The 23,902-nt window shown below is 39.0% G+C and overlaps 1 protein-coding gene across 10 annotated transcripts in view; it reads left to right on the top strand.

Annotated features, from left to right (window-relative positions):
* The first annotated feature begins 3,235 nt into the window (after positions 1–3,235).
* The window catches only part of TINAG (tubulointerstitial nephritis antigen), a 155,717-nt gene continuing 135,050 nt past the window's right edge, over positions 3,236–23,902 (top strand). For 9 of the 10 annotated variants that reach the window (XR_009693537.1, XM_061146371.1, XM_061146370.1 and 6 more), the window contains exons 1-3: positions 3,236–3,704; positions 14,775–14,838; positions 15,467–15,556. Coding sequence is in view for 9 of the 10 variants with exons in the window: in XM_061146371.1 (XP_061002354.1) it covers positions 3,350–3,704; positions 14,775–14,838; positions 15,467–15,556 (509 nt within the window). In the remaining variant the exon portion in view is untranslated. The remainder of the gene's footprint in view (positions 3,705–14,774; positions 14,839–15,466; positions 15,557–23,902) is intronic. The other variant, XM_061146373.1, reaches the window with a different exon arrangement.

Genomic DNA, 23,902 nt, shown 5'->3' with positions numbered 1-23,902 from the left:
AAAGATGGGCTCAATAAAGGATAGAAATGGTATAGACCTAACAGAAGCAGAAGATATTAAGAGGAGGTGGCAAGAATACACAGAAGAATTACACAAAGAATATCTTCATGACCCAGATAACCAGGATGGTATGATCACTCACCTAGAGCCAGCCATCCTGGAATCTGAAGTCAAGTGGGCCTTAGGAAGCATCACTGTGAGCAAAGGTAGTGGAGTTGATGAAACTCCAGCTGAGCTATTTCAAGTCCTAAAAGATGATGCTGTGAAAGTGCTGCACTCAGTATACCAGCAAATTTGGAAAACTCAGCAGTGGCCACAGGACTTGAAAAGGTCACTTTTCATTCCAATCCCAAAGAAAGGCAATGCCAAAGCATGCTCAAACTACCACAGAATTGCACTCATCTCACACGCTAGCAAAGTAATGCTCAAAATTCTCCAAGCTAGGTTTCCAGACGTTCAAGCTGGATTTGGAAAAGGCAGAGGAACTAGAGGCCAAATTGCCAACATCCATTGGATTATTGAAAAGGCGAGAGAGTTCCAAAAAAGCATCTACTTCCACTTTATTGACTATGCCAAAGCTTTTGGCCATGTGGATCACAACAAACTGTGGGAAATTCTTCAGGAGATGAGAATACAAGACCACCTGACCTGTCTCCTGAGAAACCTATATGCAGGTCAAGAAGCAACAGTTAGAATTGTACATGGAACAACAGACTGGTTCCAAATCAGGAAAGGAGTACACCAAGGCCATATCATCACCCTGCTTATTTAATTTATTTGCAGAATACATCATGAGAAACTCTGGGCTGGATGAAGCACAAGTTGGAATCAAGATTGCTGGGAGAATTATCAATAACTTCAGATATGCAGATGACACCACCCTTATGGCAAAAAACTGAAAAGGAACTGAAGAGCCTCTTGATGACAGTGAAAAAGGAGAATTAAAAAGTTGACTTAAAACTCAACATTCAGAAAACTAAGATTATGGCATCTGGTCCCATCACTTCATGGCAAATAGATGGGGAACCAGTAGAAAGAGTGACAGACTTGATTTTATTGGGCTCCAAAATCACTTCAGAGGGTGACTGAAAGCAAGAAATTAAAAGATGCTTGCTTCTTGGAAGAAAGAATATGACCAACCTAGACAGCATATTTTTTTTCCATTTATTTTTATTAGTTGGAGGCTAATTACTTTACAATATTGTAGTGGGTTTTGCCATACATTGACATGAATCAGCCTAGACAGCATATTAAAAAGCAGAGACATGACTTTGCTGAGAAAGGGCCATCAAAGCTATAGTTTTTCCAGTAGTCATTGATGGATGTAAGAGTTGACCATAAAGAAAGCTGAGCACCAAAGAAATGATGCTTTTGAAATGTGGTGTTGGAGAAGACTCTTGAGAGTCTCTTGGACAGCAAGGAGATCAAACCAGTCAATTCTAAAGGAAATCAGTCCTGAATTTCATTGAAAGAACTGATGCTGAATCTCCAATAATTTGGCAATCTGTTATGAAGAACTGACTCATTGGAAAAGACCTTGATACTGGGAAAAATTGAAGGAAGGAGGAGAAGGGGACGACAGAGGATGAGATGGTTGGATGGCATCACCGACTCATGGACATAACTTTGAACAGGCTTCAGGAGTTGGTGGTGGACAGGGAAGCCTGGAGTGCTGCAGTCCATGGGGTCACAAAGAGTTGGACATGACTGAGTGACTAAACTAGCATGAATGATGTGCTAAGGACTTTAATATATTATCTCATTTAAATTTCTCAGCCACCTGATATGGGAATAAATTTTGTTATCTAAATGTTGCAGCTGATGAAATTGAAGCATAGAGAGGCTAAGCCACTTTCTCAAAGATGTGTGGCTAATCATTGGTGAAACTATAATTTGAACTCCTTAAGTCTCTTTGGCTCCTGTTCTTGACCAGTTCATTGTACCGGGCTACATGCTGTGGAGGACTCAGGTATAATGAGATGGACTCAGGTCAATGAGAATCGAGGTTAGAGATGATTGAATGGGGCTGGAAATGGCACTTTGCAGTACTTTAGTGACTCAGTGGGTGGCAAGGAATCAGAGGCAGCAGAATTAGGATTGCACAGGTGGGATTACGGATATCGACACCAAGATGATATTAAAATAAAAACAACAAAAGATAAAGACTTGCACTAGCTTACAGCCTGAGAGAAGAGTGCCAAAGAAAAGGAAACAATGAAGGTAAAATTATGAGTTAAATAATTTACAGAGCAAAGTTGGGGAATACATTTGATATGTCAGAGTTATGGATTAACTTTAGAGAGAAAGACACTCATTTTATAGGACAATAACTGAGGACCAGAGAAGCAAATCATGAACCCAATTAAATAGTAGCTCAGGGACAAGGGTCCAGGTTTTCTGATCTTCAGGACAAGTCCTTTCCACTAGGCAACCCAGACACTCTTGCTGAATCGTTGTCTGCTGGTTATTTATCTCCAGTCCAAAGGAAGATATTATAGTTAATGAGTAAATACAGTATGGCAAAACCCACAGCTTTACAGAAACATGAAAGATATCTTGACCTTTGAGTTTCCTTCACATCTCTTCCCTCCCTGCTCCCCAACAGCTCCTTAGCTCAGAGCACTGACTTTTCTTGACTATAAACTGCCTTTCAGATAATGTAGACCCCTGCATTGATGTCAAGCAGAAATTCAGGTAGAGAAAACTAAGGTCACCTTCAGGGAATTTCTAGCTAAATTAGGCTCCACTAAGTTTTGAAATAAAAATGCTTCTGGTAGGTGAGTGCTGTACGGATGCGATATCAAGCCTGTGTGTGACTGGGCATTTGTTATTGATATGACAGAGCCGAGCAGGCAATCTCAGGAGAGTCTGGATTTTAGTGGCAGTGCGAATAAGTGAGATGAATAATTGTGCTTTTGACTTTTGAATTTCCTACACCTTGCCAGTAGTCATTGCAGCCAAAATTTGGGCCATGTGTATTCCAGAGAGGTTTTTGATTTAAGAATCTAGGTTATTTTGAAGGTAAGCAATGTTCAATGTATCATCTACACCTAAGATTTTATGTATTTATTTTTATGGCAATGGATGTTTTTCCTGTAATATGAAATATAAAATTTTAATGTTGGAGGAATGACAATGGTCTATTGGTAACATGCACGTTATCTTTGGCAAGCACTGAAATTCTTGATTAATGTTTAACTACAAGAAATACTGTCAGTTCAAGTGAAGTATCAGTTTCAGGATTCAGGCTGAGTTGTCTTGATGATTAGAACTTAGGCTCCAAGGAGAAGCCCCAAGGCCAAGGGGATCGAACATAACAACCAGTGGGAGCCTTGCTGACCTCTGGAGAATGTGGGCCGGTTGTAAGATCTTAATCCTTGCTTATCTCACCACAGAAATTTGGATGGAGAGACAGTATTTTTCACAACAAGAAGTGGACCCAGGAGCTGAGTTCACTAGGAATCACACCATTTTGGAAGGTACTCGATTCAAAAGAGCTGCTTTCGAAGGGCAGTACTGTAGAAGTTTTGGTTGCTGTGAAGACAGAGATGATGGCTGTGTGACTCGGTTCTATGAAGCAGATGCGCTGTGTTACTGTGATAAATTCTGTGAAAGGGAAAATTCTGACTGCTGTCCTGATTACAAGTCATTTTGCCATGAAGAAAAGGGATGGCCTCCTCACACAAAGCCTTGGTTCCCAGAAGGTAGGGTTTGGGAATTGTCCTAGTTCATTACAAGATCTGTCCAGCTGTCTTTCTCTTTCATTCCTTCCTGCCTCCTTCTCTCCTTCTCTTCCCTCTTTCCTTCTTTCCCTCCCTACCTCTCTCTCTCTCCTTTCTTTCCTCCCTTCCTTTCTTAAGTTGAAATGAAAAAATGAATACTTTGATCAGCAGGCTAAATTTCTTTGGATTGTTAACGTGCTTTGATTCAGATGCTGGTACTTGCCTCAGCCTAGCACCTTCAGCAAAGACCTGCTGTGACAGCCACAAAGGCTGATTTCCATTCTGCTTTGAATAGTCACTCAGCTTATAAAAAGTTACTTAAGATTCTTTCTTTGTAAAATGTCTTGACAAAAAACAACCTCTCACGCTTTTTTGAGTGTAACCTCAGAGAATCACTTCAAAGTCACAAGACGGATCCTCTGCAGATGTGTGTAACATTTTACTTATTTTCCCATGAGTGGCCTTAGAACCTGTGTTACAGCAATACCGTTTAAACCAATGCAGGAGCATAATAAAGGTGGCCACCCTCCCCTGCTAAGTAATACCAAAGAGATTCTCCCTGTGTGTTTTTGTTCATTTTGCCAATCAGGGATTTTAAACTGGGAAAAACAAAACAGTGCTCCATACAGAGTAGTTTTAACAGTCTAAGACTGAGTGAATAAATACAAATATTGGGTTGGGCAAAAAGTTAATTTGGGTTTTTCTATTACATTGTATAGAGCAACCTGAATGAATATTTTGGTCAACTCAATAGTTCATAAGGAGAACGGTGTTATTTACTCTGTTGGTTTAATTATAGTAGAATGATTGTAGGTTCTGAGCAATCAATATATCTAAAGTTTGCAAAAAAAACAGAACAAAACTCTACTCCTGCACTTCATATGAGGGAAAATTCAGGTTTCCTCAAAGCTCTGTCACATAATTATAAGTAGGTGGTGGTGAGTGGAAATTACAATTAGAAGACACTGCAGGACAAATTAGGATTTGTATCCTTACAGCAAAATCCAGATGCTGATTTTGCTTTCATTTTCAATAGTGTCATCTTGTTTGTAAAACACACACATGCTACGTTAAAATTTCCACAGCATAGTCATTCCTGCTAGACCTTTGCTTTTCCCAGCAAACAGCAATTAGATAGTCTATCAGAAATGGGAGATCTTGTCATTCATTGAAAAATATTCATTGACCGTCTCCACCATGCCAGACATTGCACTTTTGCTGGGGCAACCATGGGGAAGAAAAGAGACAAATCTTATCTTCATGGGAGTGACAGTCAAGTGTTGTGGGGCGGGGGATGGGGGGTCGTGGTGCGTGGTGTAAGATAATTAACAAATTCACTGTACAGTTGCAAATTGTGTTAAATTCTCAGAAGGAGACATTTAGGGTGCTGTGGGAAAGCCCATCAGAAATATAATGTCAACATGGAAAGCAGTGTACAGTATTAGCTTGGGGAGTGAGGTGTGCGGTCACTGAGGAGCTGATGGAACGGGATCTGGGAGCCAGGAGCTTGGTGTGGTCTAGGTGCTTGATGGAGACCTCCATTTCTGGAGAGTCATGGCCAGCAGAGGCTTGAAGGTGATGTAAGAAGGGGTTTGAGAGGAACAGAGGTCAGATTTCACTAGGACTTATGGGCTATATCAAGAATTTTAGATTTTATCCTGAGAACTCATTGAAAGTTGTCAGGTATGAGCAGGATCGGCTTCACGAACGTTGAGGGTGAGTATCATGTATTAGCTGCAGTACTTTTGATGTGCTAAAGCATACTTGAGCTTTTCTTATTTGAGCCCTGGAGCCCGTTTAGAAAAGAAACTGCTTCTGCTTCTATGTCCGTTTTTGCTTGAAAGCTAAGACTTTAATTTAGGGTTATGTTTTAGGTAGACTATGTTCCTCGTATAGCTTTTATTCTATTCATGATGGAGGGATGCAATTCATCATTTTATGTAGTAGCAAAAGGTTCACATCATAACTATACTCATGCAGGTAATTGTTTTGTTTTTTCTTTCTTATAAAAGTAGCTTGTTGAAAGAAAATAGCAGTACACAATATTGAAAAATGGTACAAAATTATATAAAATAAATAGACAATGGTGTACTATTTGTAGTAATTTTTTGCAAGAATGAAGTGGCTTTCCTCTGAGATGCTAGAAACAAAATCACTGATTTATGAAATGCTTTTCAGTTATTTAACTGCATGATATGGTCTAGTTTCTTATACTGTAATTCTTTTTCAACCTGGGACTTAAAATTGTATTATCTTAAGGTTTAAAAAAAATTGTCAATTAAGTAAATAATGTCCCCCCTTTTAAAAAATTTGTTTATTTTACTTGGAGGCTAATTACAATATTGCAGTGGTTTTTGCCATACATTGACATGAATCAGCTATGGATGTACATATGTTCCCCATCCTGCACCCCTCTCCCACCTCCTTCCCCATCCCACCCCTCAGGGTCATCCCAGTGCACCAGCCCTGAGCACCCTGTCTCATGGGCTGGTGATCTGTTTCATATATGATAATATACATGTTTCAATGCTATTCTCTCAGATCAGCCCACCCTTGCCTTCTCCCACAGTCTAAAAAACTGTACTATAATCTGTGTCTCTTTTGCTGTCTCGCATATAGGGTTATCATTATCATCTTTCTAAATTCCATATATATGCTTTAGAATATTGTATTGGTATTTTTCTTTCTGGCTTACTTCACTCTGTATAATAGGCTCCAGTTTCCCCCACCTCATTAGAACTGATTCAAATGTATTCTTTTTAATGGCTGAGTAATATTCCATTGTGTATAGGTACCACAGCTTTCTTAACCATTCATCTGCTGATGGACATCTAGGTTGCTTCCATGTTCTCAACCATTTGTAAAAGAATGAAACTAGAACACTTTCTAATACCATACACAAAAATAAACTCAAAATGGATTAAAGATCTAGACATAAGACCAGAAACTATAAAACGCTTAGAGGAGAACATAGGCAAAACACTCTCTGACATAAATTACAGCAGGATCCTCTATGACCCACCTCACAGAGTCATGGAAATAAAAGCAAAAATAAACAAATGGGACCTAATTAAACGTAAAAGCTTTTTCACTACAAAGGAAACTATAAGCAAAGTGAAAAGAGAGCCTTCAGAATGGGAGAAAACAATAGCAAATGAAGCAACTGACAAGAATTAATCTCAGATATACACAAGCAACTCCTGAAGCTCAATTCCAGAAAAATAAATGACCCAATCAAAAAATGGGCCAAAGAACTAAACAGACAGTTCTCCAAAGAAGACATACAGATGGTTAACAAACACAGGAAAAGATGCTCAACATCACTCACTATCAGAGAAATGCAAATCAAAACCACAATGAGGTACCAGCTCACGCCGGTTAGAATCGCTGCTATCCAAAAGTCTACAAACAATAAATGCTGGAGAGGGTGTGGAGAAAAGGGAACCCTCTTATACTATCGGTAGGAATGCAAACTAGTACAGCCACTATGGAGAACAGTGTGGAGATTCCTTAGAAAATTGGAACTAGAACTGCCATATGACCCAGCAATCCCACTGCTGGGCATACACACCAAGGAAACCAGAAGTGAAAGAGACACATGTAGCCCAGTGTTCATCGCAGCACTGTTTATAATGTCCCTTTTGTATAAACTGGAAGGTGGACATATAGTTACTTCCAGTCATTGGGGAATTTCAAAGGTCAGATACAGAAAACAAGTGATAGAGTTTGAAATGGAACCAGACTGGATTTTCCAGCAAAATCTCCAGCGTGACAGATCTTAAGGAGTCTAGTGAACCATCTGCTGTGAACAGACATAAGCTAATTTGATTACACACAACTCTTATGTTCACCTTGGTAAAAAAAAAAAAAAAGGATGTAAATTACTGGCATTTGAATTGAATGAGGGTCATTTACCCTTTCACAACCTCCTTAACCACATTACAATGAAGATAAATCACATTTCAAATTCTGCTGTGTATACTGATAATTACAAAAATATATGTTGGTACAGAGACCTACACTAGTCTATAAACCTGTGTAAGCTTCATGAAGTCTCAGGTCCCTATCCTGTTAGATGTTGCCACATCTACCATGCTTGAAAAATTTATTGGCATTTTCCCATATCTGATAATATTACAGATTATCAGGTTATAATACATCTTCCTATCCAGTGGCTGGATAGATGTTTTAGAGATTAATCCTAGGGTATCAGGTTTAAGCATGAAGTCTTTTGATCTTAAGAGATACATAGAAACTGGGGAGTATGAATGGGATATGATTTTTAACTATTTAAACTAATCTATATAAATTGAATATTGTTAAGTGATAAGAGTCGATTGCTTATATCCATTATGCTGATTAACAAGTCGCTAATTTTACCAATGAAAGCCTATTTCTGACACGCATTATGCTATACTCTAGTGTTCATTAAAAGATGGATAGTGGAACCCCTTGTAGGAGCTGCCGTTGAGTCTGGACTTTCAGGATAAATGATATTGACCACCCATGGGATGCAGACTCCTGATTAAGCAGACAACTGCCTTCCCTGAAGTGATATTGAGACCAACACAGATAGTAGAACACATTATGATGGAGTATTTTTAAACAAATTATATCATACTGTCATTTTTTTTCTCAAATCAAGAGACTTATTTCACTTTCCAAAAATCTGATTTACCTAATTCTTATAATAATGGCTGTTAATGTTGCAAAACTCCTTTGGTTTTGACAGTCATTACTATGCATCTATCTACTTATTTATATCAAGGTGTAACCAGCTTGATTACCTCACACTGAAGGGCTTTATAAGCTTTTCACTGAGAAAATAAAGACACCAGGAATTCTCTCAGCTCTCATCATAATTTTCAAGTTACTTCCATCTTAATTACTATTTCCGTGAAGTAGATTCCTCTTCTTGAGCTCTGAATCCCATCATCTCTTGTCTTTTCAAGATCTCCACCCTTACAGTTGCCTCTTCCTCCATCCCCCCTCTCCTTTTGTCTTCTTTCCTCTCTCCCTTTTTCTCCCTCTTTCTCTCCTAAACCATCATTGCCCTCCTTCTTTTCTGGATCAATCAATTTACAAAGTTACTGATTTATGAAAGTGTTTTTGTAGCTCCCAACTTTTCTTTAACTCCTCAATTTCTACTACCTTTAAAGCATCAATCATGTTTTCAAATTAACATTTTAAAAGAAATATTTTTTATTTAAAACTAGTAGAATCCAAAACAGGATACAAACATTGCTTGGGAGATGGAACTAGACAACATCAAAGGTTAATTTCTGATCCTGACTCTGTTTCTGTGACGAAGTGATACCTAGCATGGGAACCAAAGTTACAGTTTATTCCTTAGGGTGACACAGGATAATTCATCTTTTCACTGTTGGTGAGTGTAAATTGGTGAAATCATTCCAAAAAAAAAAAAAAAAATGATGAATGAATTAAATGCCTTAAAGATGTCCAAACCTCAATTTTGACCCAGAACTTCCACTTCTTGGAATTTTTCCTGAGGAAATAACTGAGAAAGTGAGCAAATGTCATTTACAAGACATTGTCTTGCAGGAAGCTGGTGGGTAGTTGTAGCTCCCAGCTTTGAAAAAGCCCACCCTCATCTCCATGTCCTTAAGCAGTTTTATCTTATTTCCTCCTTTCCTTTAATGGCAAAATATCTGAAAGAAACATTTCACTTCCTGACTTCTAAACCTCTCATCAGCTCATTCCTACAAGACCTTGTTCCCTGCTACTTTACCGAGCTCTATCTTGGCAGGATTATTGAAGACTTCCATGTTTTCAAGTGCAGTATTCAGGTGCCAATTCTCTTTTATTTTTTGGCTGTGCTATTCAGCATGTGGGTTCTTAGTTTCCCTACCAGGGATCAAACCTGCCTCCCCTGCATTGGAAGGGCAGAGTCTTAACCACTGAACCACCAGGGAAATCCCAGATCTCCATTCTTTTCTTGACCCCTCAACCGTACTCTATGTAGGTGACGGCTTCTGCTTCTATGGAATACGTCTGTTGCTTTCCAGGACTCCACCATCCCCTGAATTCCCCCCTTCTTCCCAGGTCACATCTTCCCAGTTTGTTTTTCTGAATGTCTGCTGGTTACAGTGTTTGAGCTCAGTCCTGGATGTCTTTCTCTTACCTACAAATACTCTCTCAAGGAGACTGTTATTTATTCTCAAAAACTTAAAGATATGCATGTTACTGGCTCTGAAATTCATGTTCCAGCCTTGACTTGACTTTGGACTTCCATTACTACTCTACTTGATGTTCTCCATTAGGATGTCTAACTTAGATTTAACCTTAGTCTAGAACATGTAAAGCAGAAGTTTGATTTCTCACCAAAAACCTGTTCTTTATTTCAATAATAACATCACTGCTTCTCTATCCCTAAAGCCAAAATCTTAGTGAGACTTCTGTGACCCTTCTTTTTCCTGATTCTCCAATAGTTAATCCCATTTACTTTGGCTCCAAATTAAGTTCATCCAGTTCTTTCCACCCTTATCTATATCAGGCAAATCCTTCATTCCTCTGGGACTACCATTCCAGGCAGTAGACTAGGGGAGGTGAGGACACAGATTATGGAAGAGACACTTTGGATAAGGTCTTATAAGTCCTTGTAAGAAGTTCAGTTTTAGTCTAAATTTAATACAGAAAAACTTGAGGATTTTAAGCAGGGAGTGACATAACACAGATCTTAAGAGATCTCTCTAAATGCTGTTCAGGGGATGAAGGATACACTGGAGTCAGGCAGGAGTAGAGGAAGGGGGTGAACTGAATTTATATATTAGTGTAGAAGGTATTGCTTCACTTTATCCATACTTTGGCCAGGCTCGGATGAACAAATAATGGTTTCTGTCCAAGAAGCCAACTCTCAAGTGAGATTGTAGCAATCTCTAATACTTTGGCCACGTAATGCAAAGAACGGATTCATTGGAAAAGACCCTGATGCTGGAAAGATTGAAGGCAGGAGGAGAAGGGGATGACAGAGGATGAGGTGGTTGGATGGCTTCACTGACTCAATGGACATGAGTTTGAGTAAACTCTGGGAGTTGGTGATGGACAGGGAGGCCTGGTGTGCTGCAGTCCATTGGGTCGCAAAGAGTCGGACATGGCTGAGCAACTGAACTGAACTGAACTGATGTATATATGTATGTATACATATGTATATCTGAAAGCTGGTTTTTATTCATATTGCTTAAATGTTGCTTGTCCAATGTACTAGTTATATAGGTAAAGGGACCAGAAATCACAAAGGTTCTAATTGAAGGGGGCTGTCCCTTCTCTGACCTGTTCCCCAGCTACTAATTTTGAAGTCAAGAGAATGCTATCCCCAGGCCTACCCAAAATCATTAGTACTACATATAGTGTTAGAAAAAGTTCCATTTCTTGGTCTTCCCTCCTTAATATCAAGTCAGTTCTTTGCATGAGGTGGCCAACGTATTGGAGTTTCAGCTTCAACATAAGTCCTTCCAGTGAATATTTAGGACTGATTTCCTTTAGGATGGACTGGTTGGATCTCCTTGCAGTCCAGAGGACTCTCAAGAGTCTTCTCCAACACTAGAGTTCAAAAGCATCAATTCTTCAGCACTCAGCTTTTTTTATAGTCCAACTCTCACATCCATACATGACCACTGGAAAAACCATAGCCTTGACTAGATGACCTTTGTTGGCAAAGTAATGTCTCTGCTTTTTAATATGCTGTCTAGGTTGGTCATAACTTTTCTTCCAAGGAGTAAACGTCTTTTAATTTCATGGCTGCAATCACCATCTGCAGTGATTTTAGCACCCTAAAATAAAGCCTGTCACTGTTTCCATTGCTTCCCCGTCTATTTACCATGAAGTGATGGACTGGATTTCATGATCTTAGTTTTCTGAGCGTTGAGTTTTAACCCAATTTTTTCACTCTCCTCTTTCACTTTCATCAAGAGGCTCTTTAGTTCTTCTTCACTCTCTGCCATAAGGGTGGTGTCATCTGCATATCTGAGGTTATTGATATTTCTCCTGGCAATCTTGATTCCAGCTTGTGCTTCATCCAGGCCAGAGTTTCTCATGATGTACTCTGCATATAAGTTAAATAAGCAGGGTGACAATATACAGCCTTGACATACTCCTTTCCTGATTTGGAACCCGTCTGTTGTTCCATGTCCAGTTCTAACTGCTGCTTCCTGACCTGCATACAGGTTTCTCAGGAGGCAAGTCAGGTGATCTGGTATTCCCACCTCTTTAAGAATTTTCCAGTTTGTTGTGATCCACATAGTCAAAGGCTTTGGTATAGTCAATAAAGCAGAAGTAGATATTTTTCTGGAACTCTCTTGCTTTTCTGATGATCCAATGGATGTTGGCAATTTGATTTCTGGTTCCTCTGCCTTTTCTAAATTCAGCTTGAACATCTGGAAGTTCACAGTTCACGTACTATTGAAGAGTGGCTTGAAGAATTTTGAGCATTACTTTGCTAGTGTGTGAGATGAGTGCAATCATGTGGTAGTTTGAGCATTCTTTGGCTTTCATACATACATACATATGTATATGTGTTTGTGTGTGTGTGTGTGAGCGAGAGAAATTTTCACTTTTTGGGCTTTTGGGTGCCCACTTTCCTGTTACTCCTCAGGTTTCAAACAATGTAGTATATTTTGTATGTATGTATGTATATGTATATATACATATATATATTCTTGCCTGGAGAATCCCATGGACGGAGGAGTCTGGTAGGCTGCCGTCAGTGGGGTCGCTGAGTCGGACATGACTGAACGAGTTCACTTTCATGTTTCACTTTCATGCATTGGAGAAGGAAATGGCAACTCACTCCAGTGTTCTTGCCTGGAGAATCCCAGGGATGGAGGAGCCTGGTGGGCTGCCGTCTGTGGGGTCGCACAGAGCCGGACACGACTGAAGCGACTTAGCAGCAGCAGCAGTGTATATATATATATATGGATAGATGCATATATCTATCTATCTATGGACTTCCCAAGAGGTGCAGAGGTAAAGAATATACCTGTAATGCAGGAAACACAAGAGACATGGGTTTGATCCTTGGGTTGGGAAGATTCCTTGGTGTAGGAAACAGCAACCTACTCCAGCGTTCTCCTCCATGGACAGAGGAGCCTGGCAGGCTACAGTCCATGGGGTCCCGGTTGGACTTGACTGAGCCACTGAACGCACACACACACATTCATATGTATATATATACATACATATGGAATAATTTGCTGTTCAGCAGAAATTAACTCAACACTGTAAATCAACTACACTTCAGTAAAATAAATTTTAAAAATCAGCTCCCCCCACCTCCCCCCCCGCCCTTCATCCTCCCTTTAGAACTAGTAGTCAGTGGAGTACTTTCCTTGACTTTGAATGAAACTTGAATTGTTGCTTGAATTTTTACTGTTGCTTGCCTAGGTAATGAAAAGTTCTAGGGTGTTTGTAAACTGGAAACATAGAAATTTATTTACAAAAAGTGTTTAATCCTGGGTAGTAATTAAAACTCTGAACTTGATTTAAAGTTTAATCTTTTCCCTCCCCTGTGGGCCACAAGAGAAGTGTTTTCATTCTCTCTTCCTGTGATGGTGGAATTCACATAAAAGGGATGGTTAGATGCCAGTACAAGGAGATTTGAAATTCATTAAGCAAAACATTGAACTGTGAGAACATGGTGCTTGCTGAAAGAAAGCAGCTGTAAATGTTTCCTGAGAAACAATTTTTTGAAAAATTGGAGGATAGCTAATCTGAAATTTGCTTTTGTGACATTATGGCTTGTAGTTAAACCAGGTCCCTTGAAATGCTTTCTAAATATGTAGATTTACTCCTATTATTATATACAGTAAATTAGAATTCCTAGAGGGGTGGGATGGGGTGAGAGGTGGGAGGGAGCTTCTAGAGGGAAGGGACATATGTATACCTCTGGCTGATTCACACTGATGTATGGCAGAAACCAACACAATATTGTAAAGCAATTATCCTCCAATTAAAAATAAATATTTTTTTTTAAAAAGTTAGAATTCATTTTATTTAACTAGAGACCATTGATGTGATCTCTCAATGACATGTTTCTATCAAAAAGGTTTTCATGGGACACAGGAGCGAATTATGCTACTTTTGCTAATTCAGTACTTTGTGTCAGTTAAATTTACAAAGGGATTTAGTTTGTAGACAGGGCACTATTTTACCATATCTTTCTGATTGGTTTTCATCCAAGGATAATTCACCATTGATCTCTTTGGAGTAGTTTCAATAATCTGGTAAAATAGTTAGCAAAAAGTTTCAGTTAATGTGACTTGGCTGGTAGCTCAGACCATAAAGAACCTTCCTGCAGTGTGGAAGACCCAGGTTTAATCCTTGGACTGGGAAGATCCCCTGAAGAAAGGAATGGCTACCCACTCCAGTATTCTTGCCTGGAGAAATCCATGGACAGAGGAGCCTGGAGTGCTGCAGTCCATGGGGGTGCAAAGAGCTGGACACAACTGACTAACTAAACACTTTCACTTTTTGGTTAATAGTTGAGGAACATTTAGATTTAGAACACAAAGGGCTGCAACCTTATAAACTTTTCTGCTGATTCAAATTCTGTAGAAAAAATAGAGTTTCTCTTTGTAAGGTGAATTCGCTGAAATAGCTTCATATTTTGGTCCAAAATCTTGAGCTTCTTCCTCTAATCATATGCAACTATTTATACCCACATGAGACTTGATTAGATTTTAAGATGAGAAATGCTATTAATCATTTCAAACACTATTTTACTGCCTACCTATTTAAACACATAAATTATTTTTTGAGTGTGTTTAGTGATTAATACCTCAGTAATCTAGTTTTTATGCTTTACAAATCCTCTCAGTTGGAACAAATACACAGAGCAAAGATAAAAGCTCATGGAGCAGATCCAGAAAAATTGGATATATAAACCTTGACAAAAACCCCATGTAGATTTCTGTCAGATTGGCACCAAATATTTTTGCATATTTGAAAAAACTAAACAAAATTTTAGAGTACTTGTTATGTGAATACATTTTATTAATCAATTTAGAATTTTGATTTGTTTACATGTTATGTTGACAGGCTGCCACAGAGATGGTCAACATTATGAAGAAGGATCAATAATTAAAGAAAACTGCAATTCCTGGTAATAAATTTAAGTGGCACAGAACTGAATTCTACTGTCTGTGTATGTTTTCTTCAAATAAAAGGAATATCTGTGAAACAAAACATATGTTTAAATACAGATACACAGAATCATAAGATATCACACGTCAGTAGTCTTTATGAGCATATTTAATTTTAATAGATGTGTAAAATCTACACATGAATATTTCTTTTGAGTTTGATGTTTGTTACAGTGCATTAAGCATATTTATTAATTACAAACATTTTGATATACTATGGGCAAATCAAATCATGTTTCCTTGAGCACAGTAACTAAATATATTATAATCAGACTGCCTTAAAATGATTATCCTGCAGAAAATTTCCAATTACACATACTGAATCTGCTGTCTTCATTGTTGTCTATTTTCAAACTTCAATGACTGAGTAGTCATTTCATTCATTAACTGCCTGGAGTAGAAGATGTTTCGTTGTAGTGTAGTTAATGAATGTGTTGTGATTTGCTTTTGTCAAGAATTAAATGGTCATACAGTTAACATTAATCAAAAATATATTTTATACCTTAACAAAGTGCAACTCTTGGTACTAATTTTGTAAATGTACTCCTAAAAGGCCAAGTCACTTTCATAATGTTTGTATTTTTACAGCACCTGCTCAGGACAGCAGTGGAAATGTTCCCAGCATGTATGCCTTGTTCAACCAGGATTAATTGAACATGTCAATAAAGGAGACTATGGGTGAGAAATATTTTGCTTTCTGGGATTTTTGGTGCCCACCTCCCTTTTACCCCTTAGGTTTCAAACAAGGTAGTTCCTATCACTTACCTGCAAAAAGATCATTCTTAAAAAAAAAAAAAAAAAGAGTGTGAGAGAAATGGAGAGGGAGACAGAAAGACATGTGAAATTGGAATACACAGAGGTAAACGTCAAACAACTAAAAATTAAAATTTGTACAGAGGAGAAATATGGAGCATGGTCTTAAATTATTCAGGAAGGAGCAGTGTCATGGTATGAGTGAGGTGCATAGGAGGAAGTTTAGTTTAAATAAGTAGTCAGACAAAATCAGGAAGTAGCAAACTGATTCATTGATGTTTATCTTCTTTCCTTCCACATTTGCCCTGACCTAGCCAATCACAGGCTCAAGCTATCCTGTGCAGAATCTTACCTTAAGAGAATAGTATTTTATCTTGAGGATTCCCCAGAAGACCAGTCCATCTAGACAGTTTCACTGAGATGACTGATATCTAGCCAATTTCACTCATAGTTGAGTCAAAAGAAAGATCAGGCCATTTTACTTTGCTAATAAACAAAAACTTGGGCTGATTGACAAAATAACGGTTTGATGCTCTGATAAATTAGCAAAGTCACTTTCCCACTTACATAGAAGGAATAAAGTAAAAATGCCAACACTGGCTTTCTTTATAGAACTGAAAGGAAGAGGGATGGTGGGATGGTTTCTGCCTCAGGATTTCTCTACCCTTGATAACATTTTCCACCTTCAGGAAAAGATTTCACTTGAAAAGATCTATTGTCTAGCAACTATAAAAGTGAAGTCATCCTCAAATGAATTTTTTAAAACTAAAAATATAATTTCTCCCCACACTTAAGCTGTATGTTTCCCAGCACAATGGGACACTAATTTTCAATGTATCCTGAGTGTTTTCTTGGAAGACATGAAAGACAGAAGTCACATTTGTTGATATTAATATTCTCAAACCATTTTAAACTCCTCCGTGTGTGTGTTTCACCAATATTTTAGGTGATAATATGATGACATTTTAAGTATTTCAAGGGAAAATCAATTCTTTTCCACGGCTAAGTGATATTTAAATTATTAAAAGAACATGAGAGTATGTGTCATCATGAGAGATTATCTGAATCAGGTTCCTAAAAGGATTCAAATGCTTGACCTGACAAGCATGCATTTCCAGGAAGCCAAGATAAGCAGCCAACCTTTCTGCTGTCACAGAACCCAAAAGAAACCACCACCTAAAGCAATGTGGAAAGAAAGTCATATAAGAGTCTAGATCTGTTGGGAATGCTATCTCCCTTGGAAGGAAGAATTTTTCCATCATTTGTTTCCTGTTGAGAGTACTCTAGGAATATTTCAGAGGCATGGGCCTTACCTTTTAGTAGCAAACACAGATGACTCAAAAAAGAAAAAAAAGGTGATATAGAATTGCAGCAGAAGAAAATATACACAGACAAAAGGGGAAAAAGAGGAGTATTGCTGATCGCCCTGCTTGTGGTGCCAATTGTCTTGCTGTATCCCACTGTGCACAATGTTCATTGAACCCAGGGTAGGCAAGGCACAAGCTAAGAGGCTGGAAAGAGACTCGAGGAACCGTAGGAATTTCAGACACGTTTATTCTCTCCTGGTGGGCACGGCAGCCATAACACGGCTGGCTCAGCAGATGTACTGCAGTTCTCCCCTCTCCTGACTGACCCAGTGGACACAGCCATGAGGCAGCAGTAACTCCCCCTACTTTATGGGTGGAGCTCACATATATGCATACTGCACAGAACTCGTGACCAACTGAGTACCTCATGAGGAGCATGTGCAGTGCTATAAACGATTTCAGCTGTCACACACTCATTGTTTACAAAATGTGGGGCAAGAGAGCCTGAACATGCCATCTTGGCCAATTTGCTCTCTCCCCACACTCCACCCCTTCAAGGTCTCTCACCTCACATTCTATGTGCCGTCCATTTGTGATATTCCCTTGGCCAGTAACACTGACCCTTGGATTTACATCTTGCAATGGCAGTAGCCACAACAGCAAACAGTTACATCCCTAACACATGGCAAAGCCCAACACCAGGTATCACTTGGGACTCATGTTGCAGTCCTTGCCCTCATGGGGCTAGAAGAGTTACCCGCTGCACGTGGAGTGCCTTTATCTTCCACGGCCAAGTCTAGTTCACCATCTGTCCTTGTGAGATTGTAGGAAAGCCTCCACAGGGGCAACTCCACTCCTGCGGAATTTTTATTAAGGACACACAAAACCCCCAAGAGGCACCAGGCCCACCCCTCAAGGAAGGGATCTTTTGTGGTGTTCACAGTCCACCCACATGATTACACTTTTCTAAATCTGAGGACATGGCCTTTACAGTACACCTCCCCATAAATTAGCCCACATTTGCATCTGCATAACCCAGAGGGGACGCCTGCTAGCTCAGGCCCTCTGTGGGTTCTTCGCACTTTCAAAATGGCGTCCTGCGTGCCGTCTCTCTACTTCTCTCAGTGAAGTGAAGTGAAGTCGCTCAGTCATGTCCGACTCTTAGCGACCCCGTGAACTGTAGCCTACCAGGCTCCTCTGTCCTTGGGATTTTCTAGGAAAGAGTACTGGAGTGGGGTTGCCATTTCCTTCTACAGGGCTTCTCTCAGTAAGGACCTGCAAAACCTCTCAGGTGCTGGGCCCACCCCGTGTCCCAAAGTCACAAAAGCCATGCTTCCAAGTGTTTCCTGTGCGTTTGCTGAACTAGCTTACCCAAGTCGGCCAACTCCACCTGAGTATATGGTCGGTATGTCATATACTCAGTCACATTGGGGTCCCTTGAGGATACCCCCCATCCCACCTTAGCCTTCGGCTGCTCACGCTTCACTTTTTTTCCCTGCTGCACAACGGGCCTCGCTGCCAAGTGGGGACCCACTGTCTCATGATGTTCATCATCACTGTCACTTACCGCCTCGCTGTCAGGGATGCTGGGTTCTTCAGGGCCACGAGGTTCTTGCTCTAACACCAATATATGCTGCTCTAGTTCTTCCAAGTGTCTCTACATTGCACACCAGTGTGGCATCACAGAGAGCACCATCAGTATTTGCCTTCAGGGCACTCAGGAAAACCCACCCCACAGTGCCAGGCAGTTCCTGCCGCCTTGTTTGGCAAGTGGGGACTCGCTGCCTGTAATGCCTTTTCAATAGTATCCGGTGAACCATCCAGTCCCAGTCTTCCACGGGAGCCCATGTCAAGAGAACAGAGGCCACACAGAACCATATGCTAGCTCTTGGCCGCTGGCTTCCTCCATCTAGTGGAGCCTCAGACTCCTCTACCCGCTGGGTATCCTGCTGACTATGCCAGTTGTATCGCTGATCATCCTGTTTGTGATGCCAATTGTCTTGCTGTATCTCACTGTGTACACTGTTCATTGAACCCAGGGAAGGCAAGCCATGAGCTAAGAGGCTGGAAGGGGACTTGAGGGGCCCCAGGAACTGCAGGCACATTTATTCTCTGCTATAACACAGCCTCTCTCTTGGCCGGTTCAGCAGCCATAGCAGTATTCTCTCCTGGCTGATGCAGCAGCCATACAATCCTCTCCTCTTGTGACTGATCCAACAGACACAGCCGTGACACCACAGTAATCCCCCCCACTTTATGGGTGGAGCTCACATATATGTGTACCCCACACAACCCGTGACCATTGCGAGTACCTAGTGACATGCATGTGCAGTGCTATAAATGATCTCTGCTGTTACGTACTCACTGTTTACAAAACATGGGGTGAGAGAGCCTGAACACACCATTTTGGCCAGTTTGCTCTCTGCCCACAGAGGTAAGTAAAAGAGATGAGTGATGAAGAAAAGGGCTAACACTAAAACTATTTACCAGGGAAGAAAAAGACAGAGTGTAGAAAGTCCTTGGATTTAAAAGAAAGTTCTAATTCTCAGATATTTACTGTTTCTGATGTTCAAGTTGCTTTCTTGTGTGAAAATGAAATCATTTTATATCATTCAGTGTCTATTTTAGTCTCTTTTAAAAATAACCTACAAGCAAATATATGCAGCCTTTGCTTTAAAGCATTTATTTCTGGCATCTTGGTAGTATCTAGATCCAAGCCTTTATTCATTCTGCATAACCTACTTTGGTGTTTATTTATTCCTTGTATTATGTTTTCATGCAATTAATATTAACAAAACATGTGTACCCTTTTGGCACTGCTGAGGATTCAAATAAATAATGTCTTAGAGGAATTTACAATCCAGCTGAGGAGCCCACATGTCATAGCTTTGTAAAAGGGTTTCTAATGATAGGGCTGTTATAAATCCAAAATTCGTAGCACAAGTGATAACCAGCAAGTTAGAACAAAGGGAGAAAGAGACAGTCTCAGTTATCTGATGCTGTGTAACAAAATCACTTCGGAATTTAGTAGCTTAAAACCACAAGCTTTATTTATTTATTTATTTTTGAGAGTTCTCTTTATTTTGGCTGCACCTTGCAGCATATGGGATATTTTTTAAAATTAATTTATTTTTTATTGAAGGATAATTGCTTTACAGAATTTTGCTGTTTTCTGTCAAACCTCAACATGAATCAGCCATAGGTATACATATATCTCCTCTCTTTTGAAATTCCCTCCCATCTCCCTCCCCACCGATACGGTATCATAGAAACTTACCTTACATCACCATATGTAAAATAGATAGCCAACGGGAATTTGCTGTATGGCTCAGGAAACTCAAACAGGGGCACAAGCTTTATTTATTTATTTTTTATTAAGTTAATTTATTTATTTTAATTGGAAGCTAATTACTTTACAATATTGTAGTGCTTTTTGCCATACATTGACATGGAAGCAACCTAGATGACCATCGGCAGAAGAATGGATAAGAACACTGTGTTACATATACACAATGGAATATTACTCAGCTGTTAAAAAGAATGCATTTGAATCAGTTCTAATGAGGTGGATGAAAGTGGAGCTTATCATACAGAGTGAAGTAAGTCAGAAAGAAAAACACCAATACAGTATACTAACACATATATATGGAATTTAGAAATATGGTAATGATGACCCTATATGCGAGACAGCAAAAGAGACACAGATGTAAAGAACAGACTTTTGGACTCTGTGGGAGAAGGCAAGGGTGGGATGATCTGAGAGGATAGCACTGAAACATGTATATTATCATAAGTGAAGTAGATCACCAGTCCAGTTTTGATGCATGAGACAGGGTGCTCAGGGCTGGTGCACTGGCATGACCCTGAGGGATGGGATGGGGAGGGAGGTGGGGGGGGGGGTTCAGGGTGGAGAACCCATGTACACCCATGGCTTCATTTTTACGTTCACATCAGCATACAGAATGGGCTTAGCTGAGGCTCTTTTCCTGATCTTTCCTTGGGTTACTCATATGTCCACAGACATCTGGAGCCTTAGCTGGGCTGCACTGTCTAGGTGGCCTCACTCCCATGGCTGGTGATTGGTGCTGGTTGTTGGGGGCCCACATGTCTCCAGGAGGACAGCCTTGTCATCTTCCTATAATGACAGTGTTCAAGTGGGACATGAGTGGAGGCTAGAAATGGCCCCTTCGGAGGCCAAGGCTTGACGTTTTCATATTGCTAGTTTCACTGCTTTCTACTGAGCAGAGCAAGTCATCAGGCCAGCTCACTTTCAACAGTTGAAGAAATGAACTCCATTTCTTAACAGCCACAAAGAATTTGTGTCCATTTTTAATCTATCATATCTCTAAACCTGATTTTTTATTGTGAACTCAATGTCTAGTCTATTGAATAAGTTGGTCCTGATTTCTCAATAACGTGTCAAATCAAAAATACCCCAAACTACAAAGATTAGCCCTTGACTTGTCCTTCGTTACTGGCAGCTCCCTCTACCTTGTCAACTAAGCCAGAATATCCGAAGTTAGTTTCAGGCTTTTTCCCTCTTCACTCTCAGTCACTATTCTCTTATTTTTCTCACAAAGCTTATTTTAGAAATTTATTTCCTTATTTCAATGCTATATTCTAGTGCATTTCTTGATCAAGCCTAGTTTGAAGTGATCTGACTTTTTCTTTTGTTTCCAGCTTAACGAAACCTCAAACCAATCCTTTATACTTTCATGGCTGTCCTTCTAAAACAAAGCTTTGCTTCTGTCACTCTTGTTCTTAAAAACTCTTCAATGACACTCCATTGCTTTAGAATATAATTACGCTCCTCTGCATAAATGACAATTTGGCCCAAATTCTTTACCGCCTCATCATTTACACTCTTTCCAGCCTGTCTTTCTGGTCTCTCTCATAGTTTAAGCATTACATATCTCCTCTTCACTAAATGTGCTTCCCAATTTCAAATCTGCTTTGCTCCAGAGTTGCCTTTGTTTAGAATAAATTCTATCTTCTCTCACGTCTGGCCACCTAACTCATTCTCATTCTTCTAGGATGAGCACTGAAAAGTCACTGTCTGTAAAAAATTGTTCTAACTGCTTCAGGCAGAGTTATGTTTCAATTCTCTACTCTGATCAGGATTTGACCTACTGCTAATAAATAACACAAATTGAAGTCATTTCTCTCTTTGTCATTTTTTAGGGTATGAAATTTTTGAAGGTTGAGAATTTTATTTATTTCTATGTTCCCAGTGTTTATTGGAGAATATGATCAATAAATTGAGAAGGTTCAGTAAATGCTAACTTGGAACCTGATGACAGACATAGAGAACAGATTTGTGGTTGCCAAGCAGGAGCAGGGTAGAGGAGAGATGGATTGGGAGTTTGGAGTTAGTAGATGCAAACTGTTACATATGGAATGGATAACGACAAAGTTCTACTGTGTAGCACAGGGAAATATATTCAATATATTGAAATAAACCATAATAGAATTTTTCTTTTTTTAGAAAATATATATGTGTAAAAATATTTTAAATATTTCTTTAATATTTAAATTTCTTTTTTAAAAAAGGTATATAATATACAGGGTTCCCTGGGGGTTCAGTGGTAAAGAATCTGCCTGCCAGTGCAGGAAATGAGGGTTTGATTCCTGGGTTGGGAAGATAACCTGGAGAAAGAAATGGCCACCCACTCTAGTACTGTTGCCTGGGAAATCCCATGGGCAGAGGAGCCTGGTGGGTTACAGTCCATAGGGTCACAAAAGAGTCAGACATGACTTACTGACTAAACAACAACAACACACACACACACACACACACACACACATGTGCACCTATATGCACCTATACATGTACTTAAATGTATAGAAATAGTACCTACTCTCACTCTGTTTGATAAACTCTAATATTTCCTATTGTTTTCCCCATATTCTATCTTTTAAAATATTGATCCCTCTTTACTAAATTGAATGATTAATTAAAAGACCCACAAATATCTCAATATTTGAAGACTACTAGTGTGGAGCACAAAAAGCATGCTTTACTGACATCATGATTTTGCCTAAGGCTGGTCCTGGTAGTCTCTTAAATAAAGCCTGCAGTATCTAATATATTCAGAAATTTCCTTATTGAAATTCCTTGGATGATGGACATTATATTTCAAAACTGTGGCTCAAAGTTGCTTAAGGTTTTATGAACTAACAGATCTTATGAAAGAAAAGCATTAACTTGTCAGGCATGTTATTGAAAATTAAGTTGTATCTTGAATCATTCCTCAGACCCTTTCACATTATAAGCAGTTTTGGGGATAAACACAGCAGGATAAAGTTTAGTTTTGACTTAAGTACTGAAAATATATTGTCCTCAATTTGTAGCTAATTCAAACAACATTGATTAAATTATTTTCATCTTTTTCTGATTAAATTAATCAAACTTGATTAAATTACTTTTCATCTTTTTTCATTTGTCATCTCCTATCATCTCTAGGAATTTTCTTTAAATATCACCATAAGATTTTGAAAACAAACCTTCCTTTTCTATGTAAGGCATGAAATATGTTTCTAGAAAAGTATGTGCTTTTTTGTTATCTAATTTTACATCAATTGAATTCATATTGTTGTTAATAATGACTAAGATTATTGGGCACTTAACACAAATTAACTCATTTATATGTAATAGACTATTTTAATATTTAAATAAAATATTTCAATAAAATTAATTAGCATTGCTGTAATCTTTTTAAGTGTAACTATTTTGTCTTCAATTTTTCATGGATACTTCTTTTTACACAGTCAACTTCTTTTCAAATCTGAATTATAGATAAAACATTACCTTATTTAACCTTTAAATACATTCCTGAATGTTCAAGCTTCTTTCTAAAATTCATTTAATGATTTTTAAAAGAAACTACATATATTGGCCTTTTACTAAAATCACTTCACCGTAAGTAGAGATTCCATATTCTTAAATTTAGTCTGTGTTGATACA

The sequence above is a fragment of the Dama dama genome, chromosome 7 (assembly GCF_033118175.1).
Source record: "Dama dama isolate Ldn47 chromosome 7, ASM3311817v1, whole genome shotgun sequence".
Classification (NCBI taxonomy): domain Eukaryota; kingdom Metazoa; phylum Chordata; class Mammalia; order Artiodactyla; family Cervidae; genus Dama; species Dama dama.
This window is presented reverse-complemented; position numbering and strand designations above follow the sequence as displayed.